Source organism: Anomaloglossus baeobatrachus, chromosome 2 (assembly GCF_048569485.1).
Source record: "Anomaloglossus baeobatrachus isolate aAnoBae1 chromosome 2, aAnoBae1.hap1, whole genome shotgun sequence".
Classification (NCBI taxonomy): Eukaryota; Metazoa; Chordata; class Amphibia; order Anura; family Aromobatidae; genus Anomaloglossus; species Anomaloglossus baeobatrachus.
In genome coordinates, this window is record NC_134354.1 from 669,623,621 (window position 1) to 669,638,114 (window position 14,494).

General features: G+C 41.5%; 1 protein-coding gene across 3 annotated transcripts in view; it reads right to left on the reverse strand.

The window, feature by feature from the left end:
* Positions 1-14,494, reverse strand: part of SLC11A2 (solute carrier family 11 member 2) — a 166,047-nt gene that overhangs the window by 15,615 nt on the left and 135,938 nt on the right. For all 3 annotated transcript variants that reach the window (XM_075337117.1, XM_075337116.1, XM_075337118.1), the window contains exon 16: positions 12,155-12,208. In XM_075337117.1, coding sequence (XP_075193232.1) covers positions 12,155-12,208 — 54 coding nt within the window. The remainder of the gene's footprint in view (positions 1-12,154; positions 12,209-14,494) is intronic.

Genomic DNA, 14,494 nt, shown 5'->3' on the forward strand with positions numbered 1-14,494 from the left:
TTGGGATCTGGGGCTGTGTAATGGCTTATTTTCTGTATCTTGAGCTGACATTTTTAAATTATACCATTTATTTGTAGATACTATGTTTTGATCGCCTACTATTGCATTTTAATGCAATAGTGTGACAAAGGAAAAAAAAAAAAATTGTGGCATTGATATTTTTTTCCATAGCTACACCATGCACCAGTCCGGTGAATTAATTTATATTTTGATAGAGCGGGTATTTCTGGTGATAAAACATTTTTTAAAAACAACACACATTTTGCATTTTCAATGGGGCACCATTTGAACTTTGATTTTTAAATTAAAAAATTTTTTTTTTACTGATTTTACTAGTCCCCATAGGGAATCTGAAGCCTGCACTGTCTGATCGCTTCTGCTGATTAGAGGGGGGTGCTTCAGCATCTCTCTGAACAGCAAAAATGATCATTTCTTGTAAGTGCTGATCAGATCAGCAGACATGTGCAGAGGCTAATGCAGGCTCGCCATGCATGCCTGCATTGAAAGGACAGACCCAATGACTGATATGTACATCATTGGTCGTGAATGGATTAAACCGCTGCTCACGACAATGTTCTTGGACAATCTGGCAGGTCATCTATAGTAGATGGGTACCGGTGCATGGCCCTTTCTGATTGATTCCTTAAAAGGAGTCAGTCAGCACAAATTAACTATTCAACCCAAGTACAGGCACTCTGTGCACCCTGGAGTGGCTAAATGTTTATAGTAGAATCATTTTTATTTCATAAATCAATAGTATACATGAAAATAAGCAACTGTTTAATATATCTTATTTCGACATATTTGCTTCGTTCTCTGCCGGAATTGATCAGTCATTATCAAAATTCTCAATTCTGATGTAATATCTGTATTCATGCTTTCTTTCATTCCTTTAGTGAAGACTTCCCCATTACTGAGCGAGGAGATGGCAGCTGTTACTGATGAGATTACACTTTATATAGTAGAATATATTTATTGGCCTTCTGTGGATTTCCATGCACAAAAAAATAAAAATCTTTAAAAATAAAAAAAAGTGATGTAGGACTCATGAATAAGCTCATGTATAAACAAACAAACACACACACACACTTTAGGGGTCAGCTACATGGCTAAATCTACAAATTCTGATTGTGTCAGAACGGCTGCAGCCAGTAATCGAAGTGATGCACTGTTGGATTCAGAATCTCCTTGCCTACATTATGCTGCTCTCTAGAGAGGTAGCAAAAACCTGCTGGCAGATTACCTTTAATAAGCAAAACATACAAACTCTTAGTCTCTGAGGCAGTATAGAAAATGTTTGAGCTTGGGGATGTATAGTTTTTTCCAAGAATTCAGCATTTTCATGTAAAAATCTGTTTACATGCTGCCAAGCCTAAGCGTACGCCTGTCAGTTCTGCCCTCTACATCAACGAATATAGTGATAAACCTCTCCCTCTGTATAGGGGAAGCCAAACATTGTGCTCAATTACTTCCAGCAGTCCCTTAGACACCGACTGGCGCCCATATGCACCTTCCTTCTAGATGGGGCTGCAGAGCCCAGTGAACAGATGCCATAGCCTTTTTCTCATGATCACGGAGGCTGTGACGTTCAGAAATCAGTCAGTTTTCCCTTATTCTATGAATAGGAGATAAAGCATTGTTCCCAAGATAGTGTGGTATTTATTTCTGTGAACATACTTAACCCAAGTTTAGCTATTGTTCTCTATCCTATGCCACATCCGACAAGATGGCACAGAAGAGCTGACAGATCCATACCAGATGGATATAAAACCAGTCATGTTGCTTTGGCTAGAAGGATATATCTCATGTACGCATGATACAAGTTCACACCTAGAGAGTAGAAACCTGTTCAACATTACAGACATGTCACGTTTAAGGGTATGTGTGCACGTTGCGTTCTGCTGTTACAAATAAAAAGCAGCGTTTTATCACTGCATTTGGATGCATTTTGAATGCAGAATGGATGCGTTCTGGATGCTTGCTCTCCCACAGGCAGAGAGGGAAAAGCATCCAAAACGCACAAAAGAAGTCACATGTTGCTTTTTAGAACGCATCGATTGTCCAAAATTTGGCATCCAAAACGCACGTGCGCATGGAATTTGCCTAATGGTCATAGACTTTGCTGGGGACGCAGAACCCATATGTTTACGCTGCAGTTTAAAACACTGTGTAAACGCATGAAAAACGCAATGTGCGCACACAGCCTAAAAAGGTCAGTGAAACAAAAAAAACATGCTGAAAGTATAAAGATCCTTTATTAGAAAAGTTAATAAGTATGTGGCAGTGATGCGGAAGACAGCACACACACAGTTTAAAAGTATACAAACATCAGATTTTAATTTAATCCAATTTTTGTACACTTTTATACTGTGCAATACTGTCACATTGTTTTATGCTTTCACCAGAACTACAAAAAGCTACCTTTTATTATGTTTGTTTTACTGACCATTTTTATTTGGTATTTTCTTCATTGGGAATCAGTTTCCCCGAATGGTCTCCAACAGACATACCCAGCAGACATATGCATTATAGCATGCTTGATTATACAGTGTGACCACCGCCATTAACTTGAGAATGGCGGCAGCTATAGGCATAGAAGTGGTGTCTAGGTATAGTAAAGTAGCCATGCGCTACGCAATGAAACCACCTATATAGCGCCACCTGGTGGAAAACAACGGAGTTAGCATTTTTATTTTGAAAACAGAACGAGATAGAGAAAAAAAAAAGTGATTTACAAAGTTGTAGGGCATCATCAATTCAATACGAATCGACACCTTGCATACAGAAATGCTATGATATGAAATCCATGACCCCCCCCCCCAAAAAAAAAAAACAAAACAAAAAAAACATTGAATGCTGGTCACGCATATGGCGCTTATTTAACTTTGATGCTCAAAGTGGCCACCGTCAGCTGCAACGCACATCTGGACTCTGGACGGCATACTGTATCTTGCTGCACGTTGTGCAATATGGTAGGTGACACGTTTGCACAAGCATCTGTGATACGTCGTCGTATGTCCTGCAATGTTGGTGGAGTGGTTGCATTACACCTGCTGTCTGATGTGACCTCACAGAAAGAAGTCCAATGGAGTCAGGTCAGGTGAGGTGAGCGTGGAGGCCACTCCACGCAGCCACCATACCCAATGACTTGTAGGAAGGTTTCCATGAGGTATCGCTTCACGTCCGCAGCCTTGTGAGTTTTACACGTTCTAATCAAAGGGTTTCTGTATGCAAGGTGTCGATTCGTATTGAATTGATGATGCCTTTCAACTTTGTAATTCACTTTTTTTTTTCTCTCTCTCTCATTCCATTTGAGGAAAAAATGCTAACTCCTTTGTTTTCCACCAGGTGGCAATATAGGTAGTTTCAATGAGTAGCGCATGGCTACTTTACTATACCTAGACACCACTTCTACTGTATACCTATAGCTGCCGCCGTTCTCAAGTTAATGGCGGTGGACAGGCTATGGATGGACACACTGTATATTATATACACATTATATTTATCTACACGTTTGCGTAGACGTCTGCGTAGTCCATAACCTCCGATCCTCACAAGATCTCCTTCTCTACTCCCCTCTCATCTCTTCCCACCATCAAATCCAAGATTTCTCCCATGCCTCCTCCATACTCTGGAATGCTCTGCCACAACACATCAGACTCTGCCTACCTTGCCAAGCTTCAAAAGGAACCTGAAGACCCACCTCTTCCGACAAGCCTACAACCTGCCGTAACCCTCAGTCTGATATAACGCCGCACAATCAGCTCTACCCTCACCTACTGTATCCTCACCTATCCCTTATAGACTGTGAGCCCTCGCAGGCAGGAACCTCTCTCCTCCTGTACCGGTCTGTGTTTTGTACCGTTTATGATTATTGTACTTGTCCCTATTATGTATACCCCTTTCACATGTAAAAGCACCATGGAATTGATGGCGCTAATAATAAATAATAATAATCTCGATTTCTAATTAGTTATGTCATGTACTAGCAGATGTGATTGGTTATAGTAGGAAACTATGTGGATCTGTGCTTAAATAAATCACACCAAGCCGGCTCCTCCTGATCTGCAGATCTTTATTAGAAGATTCAGGATCTCTTACGTCAGGGAGACGTTACACCAATGTTGTGTTGTCTCTTACATTAAGGCTAAATAAACAGATGTCCTTCTAGTTAATACATTGTACTCCAATTAAAAGGGTCTATATTAATTTAACCTAATGTACATACAGAACAATACATCAATATGACTGTGGGGACTGGGAATAGAAGGTCAATTTAGGATTCACAGATACATCATTGCACAAATTAAACAATGGAAAGAAAAAAGCAAAATTAGAAAAATTACACAAACAAGACCAGGAATTCTGATAACCAGTGGGTATCATACACTAGTACCATTGAAGCAGTTTCCCCCAAACTGCAAGTTATCCCATCTCCATGGGAATGGGGATAATTCGCTGATCATTCTGGGTCTCTGCAATCCTGAAAAAAGGGTCTACGGAACCAGAGATACGCCTGCTCAACCTCTGCTCCAATCATGGTCTATGGGATCGATGGAGAAAGCCAAGTATAGTCCTGGCAATTTCTGGCAGTCCCATAAACAATTAATGAGGGAGAAATCAAACTTGAGCTACTCCACTCTACTCAGGACAAGTCTCTGCATTACCTGCTCTCTGAATCACTGCGATCCCAATCAGTAAGCTATCCTCTACCCTATGAATAAAGAGATAATTTGCAATTTGAGCATAACCCCTTTAAAACAGGACCCTTGTACTGCACAATACTTGATGGGACGTCTGATGATTGCCTCGGCACCTGTGCTGGTCAGCATACTCTAGCATCACTTCATGGCAGGGTGTCTGGAGAAACGCTTCTGAAATACTTTAAATAAAGGGGCAAGAGTAAACAAGAATAGGAAGAAAGTTTTGCATCTCCCACTACCTAAGTGTTGATAAAAAAAAAAATAAATAAACATCGAGTGATGAAACCTTCATGTGCAGAACAAGTGATGTGTGGAACCTTGACCTGTTTACAGTGGATAGATAGTAGATCTATAAAAAACCTGAACAGATGAGTTACCCATTTGCCCCTTCCCAGAATTGCATAGAAGGGACAATTAAAAAAAAAAAATTAGGAATAAAAATAGGAATAAAAAAAAAAAAAAAAAAAAGAAGAAGAAGAATACGCCAACAACCCTCCATTGTTTTTCTCATTAGCCTGGAAATATTGTAACATTTTCCACTGTTGCAATGTTGATGCAATATTACCGGATTCAGCTATAAAAAGGTACATGTGGCTGGATAATATGTAATGGTGTGTAGTGATACAACAGCGCTGTAGTTGCACATGATATGGAAAGGACCATCCACATCCAATTCTTGCACTAGATGAAGCCACCTGCTATAACCACAAATCTGCATAGTCCATTTCTTTAGAAGGCACATAAAAGGTAAAGATATACGCAGTAGTAATATGTTATCTGTAGGAACATTTTATTCCATTAATAAGTATTAGAATAATGATTCTTACATGGAACAGGATTGGCTGTGTACAGAGCCGGATCTCAGCGGGCACCTTTCAGGTGCACAGGTCCTAGGCTATGTTGCCACCATGAAGTTACAGAAGTTCTACTGCATTTCTGCCTGTTACACGTGGCTTTAGTGTGTTATTTTAGGTGGTGGTTTATATCTCTTCTTGGTGCATCATGCTTGAAACAAAGCTTTGTTGTTTTTTTTATACTTCTTGGTATTTGGCTTTGACAAAACTTCACTGATACAATCATGTGCAGAATATATGCGTATTTAGTGGTTCACCTCTGTGGAAAGTGGAAACATGCTAAACACACATTTACAAAAATGTAATGCAAGTCTATGAGAAGAATCTGCACAGAAAAAAAAAAAAAAAAAAACTCTGCATACCTGCAGGAGAAACTAACGTGATCAAGTTCAAAAATGGGTCGGGATATGCAGCATAAAAAGGGAGTGGTTGGGGGGGAGGGGGGAAAAGCTAGAGCGGGCATTCTATAAATCATATACACTTTGCTAGAAATGTAAGGCCCTGTGCACACACTGCGTTTTTATCAGCTTTTTTTGTGTTTTTGCTGCAGAAATTTGAGAAAATGGTTGTAACCTTTCTGCAGAAATTCCCCAGCAAAACCTATAAAAAGGGGAAAAAAAAAAAGCTATGCGAACACTTTTTCCTCAAAAACATTCTGCAGAATTTCTTGAGAAAAAGAATGAGCATGTCACTTCTTTTCTGCAGGTACTTGCGTTTTTTTGCCATATATAAATGGTAAAAAAAAACGCAGAGACCAGCCTGCGGAAAAAACGCATCAAAATCACGGTAAAAACGCATGCATTTTTCGGTGCGTTATTGGAGCGTTTTTTGAACGCAAGTGCGATAATCTTTCAGACTCAAGAAATTTCTTGAGAAAAATCCTTTTTCTAGTGCGCACAAAGCCTTCAGATATTTTTACGCGGCAAAATTTGCAGCATCAAAATCTCTATCACGAGAACTTAACCTTGGAGCCAAAAATTAATATTCATCTTCAGACTAAGGCTGTGTGCACACTGTTTTTAATCGCTTTTTTTAAGCATTTTGTAGTGCAGATTGGTCACAAAATCTGAAGGATTTTCTGATGCCAGCAAAGTGAATGAGAATCCTGAAGTCTCATGCACATGTTGCCAATTTTTTCATTGCAGATTTAAATCTGCACTGTTAATTCTTGTAGCATTTTTGCTGCAGATTTCACACATTCTAATGAGTGGGGAAAAATCTGTATCAAAACACACAAACACAAGTTGTTTTTTTGTTTTATTTTTTTGCAGCTGTGCTTTTCCTGCCAAGATATTCTTCACAATATCTGCATCTAGGGAGTGGTTTCCCAAACTCCAGTCTTCATGGCCCCCAACAGGTCATGTTTTCAGGATTTCCTTACTATTGAACAGGTGATTGAATCATTTTCAAGGCATCACCTGTGCTATATTAAGGAAATCCTGAAAACATGACCTGTTGGGGGTCATGAGGACTGGAGTGTGGGAACCACTGATCTAAGGCCTTGGTTCCACTTGCGTTTTGCACGGACGAGTGCAATCAGATAAAACATCAGATTGCACTCGCACCAGTGCAAAACTATGGGACAGTGTCAACCTGCAATTGATTTCTCATGTCATATCAGCATGAGAAAGAATCACAGCATGCATTTGGCAGCACGTTTCGGCTCACACGCACCCACATAAGTCTATGGAGTGTGTGAAACATCACACTGTACTCGGATGTCATCAGAGTGCATTGCAATATATGCACAGACAGGCTGGGGAGGAGATGGGGAGAAAGTGCTCCTTCCCTCCCTCCTCTCAGCAGCTGTGATCCGATTGCAAGATCAGATCACAGTCGCATGGCGCTCGGCTAACACTCGCAGAAGAGGGTCATTAGCATATCGCTTCTGATGCTCTCACATTGGAAGCGAAACGCAAGTATATCCGATGCCTAATACTTCTGTGCACATACCCTAAAACAGTGCTGTTACTTGAGCACTTACTCACGGATTCTGTTGGGATCCACAAAAGCAGGATTCCATTGAGAGCTCCGATAGACCTATCCACTTTAATGATGACCATTAAATACTCCCGCTCCTCCATCCTCGCAGTATTGGTCTGTAAAGTTTTTGCGCATGACAAAAAAAAATGGCCCCAATTCATCCAGATACACGATTTTTTTTTTTTTTTGCAGTCCTTGATTAGGCGGCATGCTCAGGTCAGATGCTCTCAATTAGTGAAGACATGCAGGACTTGTAATCAATCAGGAGCGTCTGAGAAGTGGTGTGCGCACCATCACAAATCTTACTCCATTAAAAGACTGGAGTAAGGCGTCTGGCGTAAGGAAGTCCAGCTTGTCATGAATTAGGTGAACTGTGGCTTCATGCCCCCGTTGTGCCCTGACACCGTAAAATTAGTAAAACTGGCGTGAAAACATCAAAATTAGCAAACAATTTGCATACTGCCAGGACAGAGGCCAGCCAGTTTTAACAGAAACTCAGTCAGCTTCATTGAAGTGAATGGCTCCATCAGAATCCTGCTTTTCAGGGATTGCAACAGAAACCACAATGTAGTGCTCAGCAAAGAATACAATACCGGTGTGAATCTAGCCTAATGTGGACATTTCCGCAGCCATGTTACAATATCTTAGGCTGCTTTCACACTAGGTTTTTTTAACATGCGTCATGAACGTTTCTTTGCTGTAAATCCTGCTTATCCAGCACAAACGCATGTGTTATTTTGCAGGATCCTGTCACTAAGTTTATGGTCTCTCTGTGTGTCTCTCTCTCTCTGTGTCTGTGTGTCTCTCTCTCTCTGTGTGTCTCTCTCTCTCTGTGTCTCTCTCTCTCTGTGTCTCTCTCTCTGTGTCTCTCTGTGTCTCTCTCTCTCTCTGTGTCTCTCTCTCTCTCTCTCTCTCTGTCTCTCTCTCTCTCTGTCTCTCTCTCTCTCTCTGTGTCTCTCTCTCTCTCTCTGTGTCTCTCTCTCTCTCTCTCTCTGTCTCTCTCTCTCTCTCTGTGTCTCTCTCTCTCTCTCTCTGTGTCTCTCTCTCTCTCTCTCTGTGTCTCTCTCTCTCTGTGTCTCTCTCTCTCTCTGTGTCTCTCTCTCTCTCTGTGTCTCTCTCTCTCTCTCTCTCTCTCTCTCTCTCTCTCTCTGTGTCTCTCTCTGTGTCCCTCTCTCCCTCTGTGTCTCTCTCTCTCTCTGTGTCTCTCTCTCTCTCTGTGTCTCTCTCTCTCTCTGTGTCTCTCTCTCTCTCTCTCTCTGTCTCTCTCTCTCTCTGTGTCTCTCTCTCTCTGTGTCTCTCTCTCTCTCTGTGTCTCTCTCTCTCTCTCTGTGTCTCTCTCTCTCTGTGTCTCTCTCTCTCTGTGTCTCTCTCTCTCTCTGTGTCTCTCTCTCTCTCTGTGTCTCTCTCTCATTCTGTGTCTCTCTCTCTCTCTGTGTCTCTCTCTCTCTGTGTCTCTCTCTCTGTGTCCCTCTCTCCCTCTGTGTCTCTCTCTCTCTCTCTGTCTCTCTCTCTCTCTCTGTCTCTCTCTCTCTCTGTGTCTCTCTCTCTCTCTGTGTCTCTCTCTCTCTCTCTGTGTCTCTCTCTCTCTCTGTGTCTCTCTCTCTCTCTGTGTGTCTCTCTCTCTCTCTGTGTCTCTCTCTCTCTCTCTGTGTCTCTCTCTCTCTCTGTGTCTCTCTCTCTCTCTGTGTCTCTCTCTCTCTCTGTGTCTCTCTCTCTCTCTGTGTCTCTCTCTCTCTCTGTGTCTCTCTCTCTCTCTCTGTGTCTCTCTCTCTCTCTGTGTCTCTCTCTCTGTGTCTCTCTCTCTCTCTCTCTCTCTGTGTCTCTCCGTGTCTCTCTCTCAGGATCCTGTCTATCAGCATGCCAGCGATCACATGCAGTATAGTCAGGATCCAGCGACTTGCAGTATTTGGACGCAGCTCAAAAACGCTACAAGTGGAGTTTTTGAAAAATGTTAAAAAAATGCAACTCGCTGGATCTTCACTATAACGCACGCAAACGCATGTTGTCGCGAGTCTATTGCCAATGCATTGAAATGAAAACGCATTTGCACTGGATCTGCTTTTGCGTTAAAAAAACGTTCAGGACGCATGTTAAAACGTAGTGTGAAAGCAGCCTTACTGGGAGCATTTCTAAAAACAGAATGTTTTAAACAGCTGCAAAAAAAAAACAAAAAACATTTTTTTGAATATGAATCAAATTAGGAAAGCAGCAAATATTTATGGCTGAAAAGGTGACCATGCAGCGTACCCATCGAGAACCATCAAAATAATGTCTCACAAGTGTCCCCCTGCTGGACCCCAGCAGTTGGTTGTAAGGGGCTGAATGTGTTCTATTGCCAAACCTCAGCCCACTGATGGGAATAAGCACTGTGTAATATCTGTGCAATACATTTAAGGAGAAATGGGAGAGGCGGTGGATCACGGGTGCGGCTATTGAAGAAGACTGCCCAGATCACAAACGAATTAACCACGTCCATTAGTTTCTGTGATCTGGGCAGTTTCTCACCCTCATGGTTTGGTGCAGTCTTCTTCATTGGCAGCGCCTGGGATCCACCGCCTCTCCCATTTCTACTCTAATTCCTACAACCTCCACCCATTGAGTGTGAGGCCTGACACTGGCTCTCCATCCAGCCTTTGCCAGAGTGGTGTCACACACAACCCATCCATGTGACTGACTAATAGCTTGGTCCGTCTCACCTACGGATAGCGGCATCACAATTTTTTCATCTGTATACTGCAGGAATGCGTTCTCTAGACTTGGAGGTGCTCTGTGTAACTGTTTCCAACTAGGAGCAAGAAAAAGGTCCTGAAAAATAGACACCCCCCCCCCTCTATTATCTAAACTATCCCTTTAAATTATGCTACAATGATATTGCCAACATCTTGCTATGCATTTACGACTAGCAAAAAAGCCACAAATGCTAAACTACACTGCTAAAAAAAGTCAGCCGTCTGGGCTTACTTCCCGGAAGCAATCAATCATATATATGCATCAGAAGCTACCGGGGGGGGCAGTTAACAGAACTCCTGAATTCATTCGTTTCACCCATTTTAGACATTTATATAACATTTCTAATGGTTTAGAAGTAGTTATGAGTGAGAGTCTGTGCTCCACCAAAAGAATAAAAAGTCCCACAACAGTGCCCGGGAGATTAGAAGACAAAAGGTGCCCTTTGCTCTTCGAAGCGCTAGTAATTTGGATGCGTTTCATACTTTGTAAATACTTTTTCAGGTGGCTTTCAGGTGGACTCCACATGATAAAGAAACCGTGCATATATCCTTTTTGGAAGTAAAGCTTTAAGACAGTACTACGTGGCTACAATGTGTAAGCAGGTCCGTAGTCTAGTAAGAGAATGATAGTATCCTTCCGCGTCCTTTGTAACAGTCGTTCCAAGACAATTTAAAAAGGAGAATTCCATTTTAAAATCAATCTTTTGGCAGAATTTCAATGTCCTTCAGTCTCAAAGTCCAGGAGCATTCTGTATAAGGTGTAAGGTTTGGGTGTTCGAAATATGAGAGCAACTGAAATGTCTAAGTAAAGTTCATACATCACCAAAGTTAAAATTTCCCTATAAAAACTAACATTAACTCATATGTAGTGAAGACACGAGGTCCATTTAGTACTGTAGATTTTTATAAATATATAAAGAGATTGAGAGCACCAACTAATCCTGTCTACCATCTAATGAGTATGGCAGAAACAGCACTCTGCTTAGGTAGGTAGGTGGGTGTTGGGAAATCAGGGGGAGGAAAGGGGGGGGGGGGGGGGCGGGGTAGTATCAGGCATGCTGGATTCCAACATGCCCAATCGTTTGCCTTCAGTGGGAAATGGGTTGCATCTGGCAGTGGCTTATTCCCTCTTGCCATTAATAACACAATACACATGTATGTTCAGCTAAATGTGCCCAAGGGCATGTGATTTCTAGAGGGAAAGTTAATGTGTATGGCCTCCTTTAGAAATTAAGCTACTTAGATGCACTCGGCTGTTGCAGAACTAACATTTTCAGGATTGCACGCACTCTTGATTTACCTGCTGCCCTAAAATTAGCAATATCAGTAGTCAGTGGGGAATGGGCAGCTATCAGGCTGCTCTTCTGCTGCATATCAGTAGCTGTGGTCGCATTTGCTCTAAAATTGCCATCAAAAGTGAAGATAAAACTAAATCTGTAGTGATTTATAATGTGTTCTGGATTTTCTTCAGCATAAAAAAAAACCAAAAACAACAACAAAACAACAACTTCGTACAAAATGAGAATGTCAGAAGGAGAATATGTCCGTCAGTTATGAATGAGGTGCATATACTTTAATGGAAATTATCTTTGAGTCTCCGATCATCTAAAAACAGAATAGCAGCACAAAGGAAGATCTTCAACCAAAGTACAGCGTGTATCAATTATGTAAAAAGTGTTAAATAAGAAAACCATACAACCATGATTTATAACATACATATCGTCCTCTGTGCAAATTGCACATACATTTTGGTATGTTCACACAGTAAACCATAGAAACACACTGGCTCTGATGGCCACTTGCCATTCCCAGAATAGACTTCATTCCCTTAATTAATAGAGGGATCAGGTTGATCTTCGGCAAGCATTATTTGATGGATGCTTACCGTCTGGCCACATTCGAGGAACTTCAGGCCCAAGGCAACCAAACACTGCCACGTCTGTGTACAGAATGAAAAACAAGAGTATTAGAAGGATAACGATATCTACCAATACCTGAAATCTGTGATACGAATGGAGATACCTAGGAATACTGTACAAGTGACAGGGGCCTAAACAAGGGGCCGGACAAATGCTAAGACAAAGTGGCAAGAAATGTGGTTTCTTTGTTGTTACTTAGTTTTCTTTAATTTGGCTACTAGAAAGTCACAGAGACCTTAGTAGTTCATGGTGTACATACTTGGTGCAGGGATCAAAAGATAGTTTACTTTCCATTCATGTGACTAGAGCCAAGCAGCAATCATATATGGGTGAACAGAGTGAAGAAAAAAAAATAAGACCTTTCTCCTTGAAAGCCTTTTTATTGCCAAAGTGCCACAAATATGCAACAGAGCCCATCCAGCATTATAGGTGTACAAGAAAACTCTACACCACTACCTTAATATTTAAGAATATAACAATCCAATTCCTCCAGAGTATCTGGTCATTGTGGACTTGGAGGAACGCAACACCCATGAGTTACATTTACATTTTTTTTTTTTTACATTTTGGCCAAGAGTGAACATAACCTAATCTCATAATGAAGCACTTGTCAGACAAGGTGTAAGAAGTAGCACAGATATTCAAGATATACCCCATCTATGGGATAGAGGATAACTGAAGAGCCCCGTGTGAATGGAGCGGTCCATGAGGTGTACCTCTGTTCCATTATTTCTAAATGGGACCGCTAGTGATAGCCAGGCATTACACTCAGCTGGTCTTCAACATTTCCATAAGTAGAAATAGAGCAGCAGTGGCCAGGATCGTCGTACATTCTTACAGAGCTCCGAGTCATGAGTTTGTGGAGGTCACAGTGGTCAGGTTCTCAGTGATCGTTAAGTTATCCCATGGATAGGGGGATAACTTTGAAGCTTGAGAATAGCCCTTTAAGAGCGACTACATCAATCAAGCACATGGGATATGCTCCATTACATTTCAGACAGTAAAAAGGTTGTCAGTTATATGCTGTACTAAATATTAAAAGAGTGCTCCCACCTCAGGTATTTGCGTCTATCAGACATTTATGACATTTTAAAAGGAGATCCTTTCGTCACCAGTTTGAGCATGTTAAACTGACCACGTCGTGGTCTCCATTTCTCAGCTTCATCGTGGTCATGGAGATCTTGGTTTAAATTCTGATAAGTGCACATGAGGGTGGGAACACTGCCCCAGTGGTCAGAACATGTCTTCTCCTGTGAGATATAATGATAGACAGAACTGCTCCTGCAGCTACTGTGTAGAGCACAGCTGCGTGTGATTACAAACACCTCCAGCTTTTATCTAATAGCAGTCAGTGCTGAAGGAAGGGAAGCACAGCAAAGCCGAGTGTGATTCCACACTTCCACATCCCCTCTCATGGCAATAATTGTGTGGGTACAGAGATGCAACAGATCTGACGGTGCTGTGAGAGGAGTGCTGGGAGCAGTGTTTGTAATGGATATCCAGTTCTGCTGTATACTACACAGTGGCTGCAGAGATCACAGTTGAGAACAGGACGGTCCATAGTTATATTTCACAGAAGGCGGCATGTTCTTCATTACCCTACATGACACCTCCTGCTTAAGATTGGTCAATGTCATGCAAGGAAAAAACTACCCTGCACGTCCCCCTCCCCAAATCCCCACCCAATAAAAATATCTTTGGTAACGCCCAGTTTGGACTTAACTTGTAAAGTTTAGGCTATAATCTGTGCTAATATCTACACCATGAAGAGGAAATATTAAAAAATGAAGACTATTTTTTGGAGCTCTGCAGCCACTATTCCATGAGGTCACCTGTTTTCCCATTTTTTTATCATGTTAAAAGGTTCTCTTTAAAAGGGTATTCCCACCTCAGACAGTGATGGTATTTAAAATTGTGGCATTACATACCACAACATTGTCAAAGTATGTAGAAAAATTACTGCATTGAGTAGGGTAACCTGGTAAGAGAATTTTTTTCCCTTCCAAATAAAGTGACACCACCATTGTCAAAGAATAAGCGCTACAGACCTGTATTTGTAGAATGCTTTTAATTCTGTACGATTTGCATACTTGATTATTTTATTAGATGTACTTGCCCAAAGAAAAGGTCCCTTACTCCATTGGTACAATGTTCAAGAAGGAATTGCACTCCCTACTGATGTTACAGTGCTATCTCACAACTCACATGACAAATAGCTGGATTGCTATTAGGTGCTTGCCACGGGGCCTAATGCTGGTCACAAAAATGGGCAAGACACAAACACTTAAGGCCACTTTACACACAGA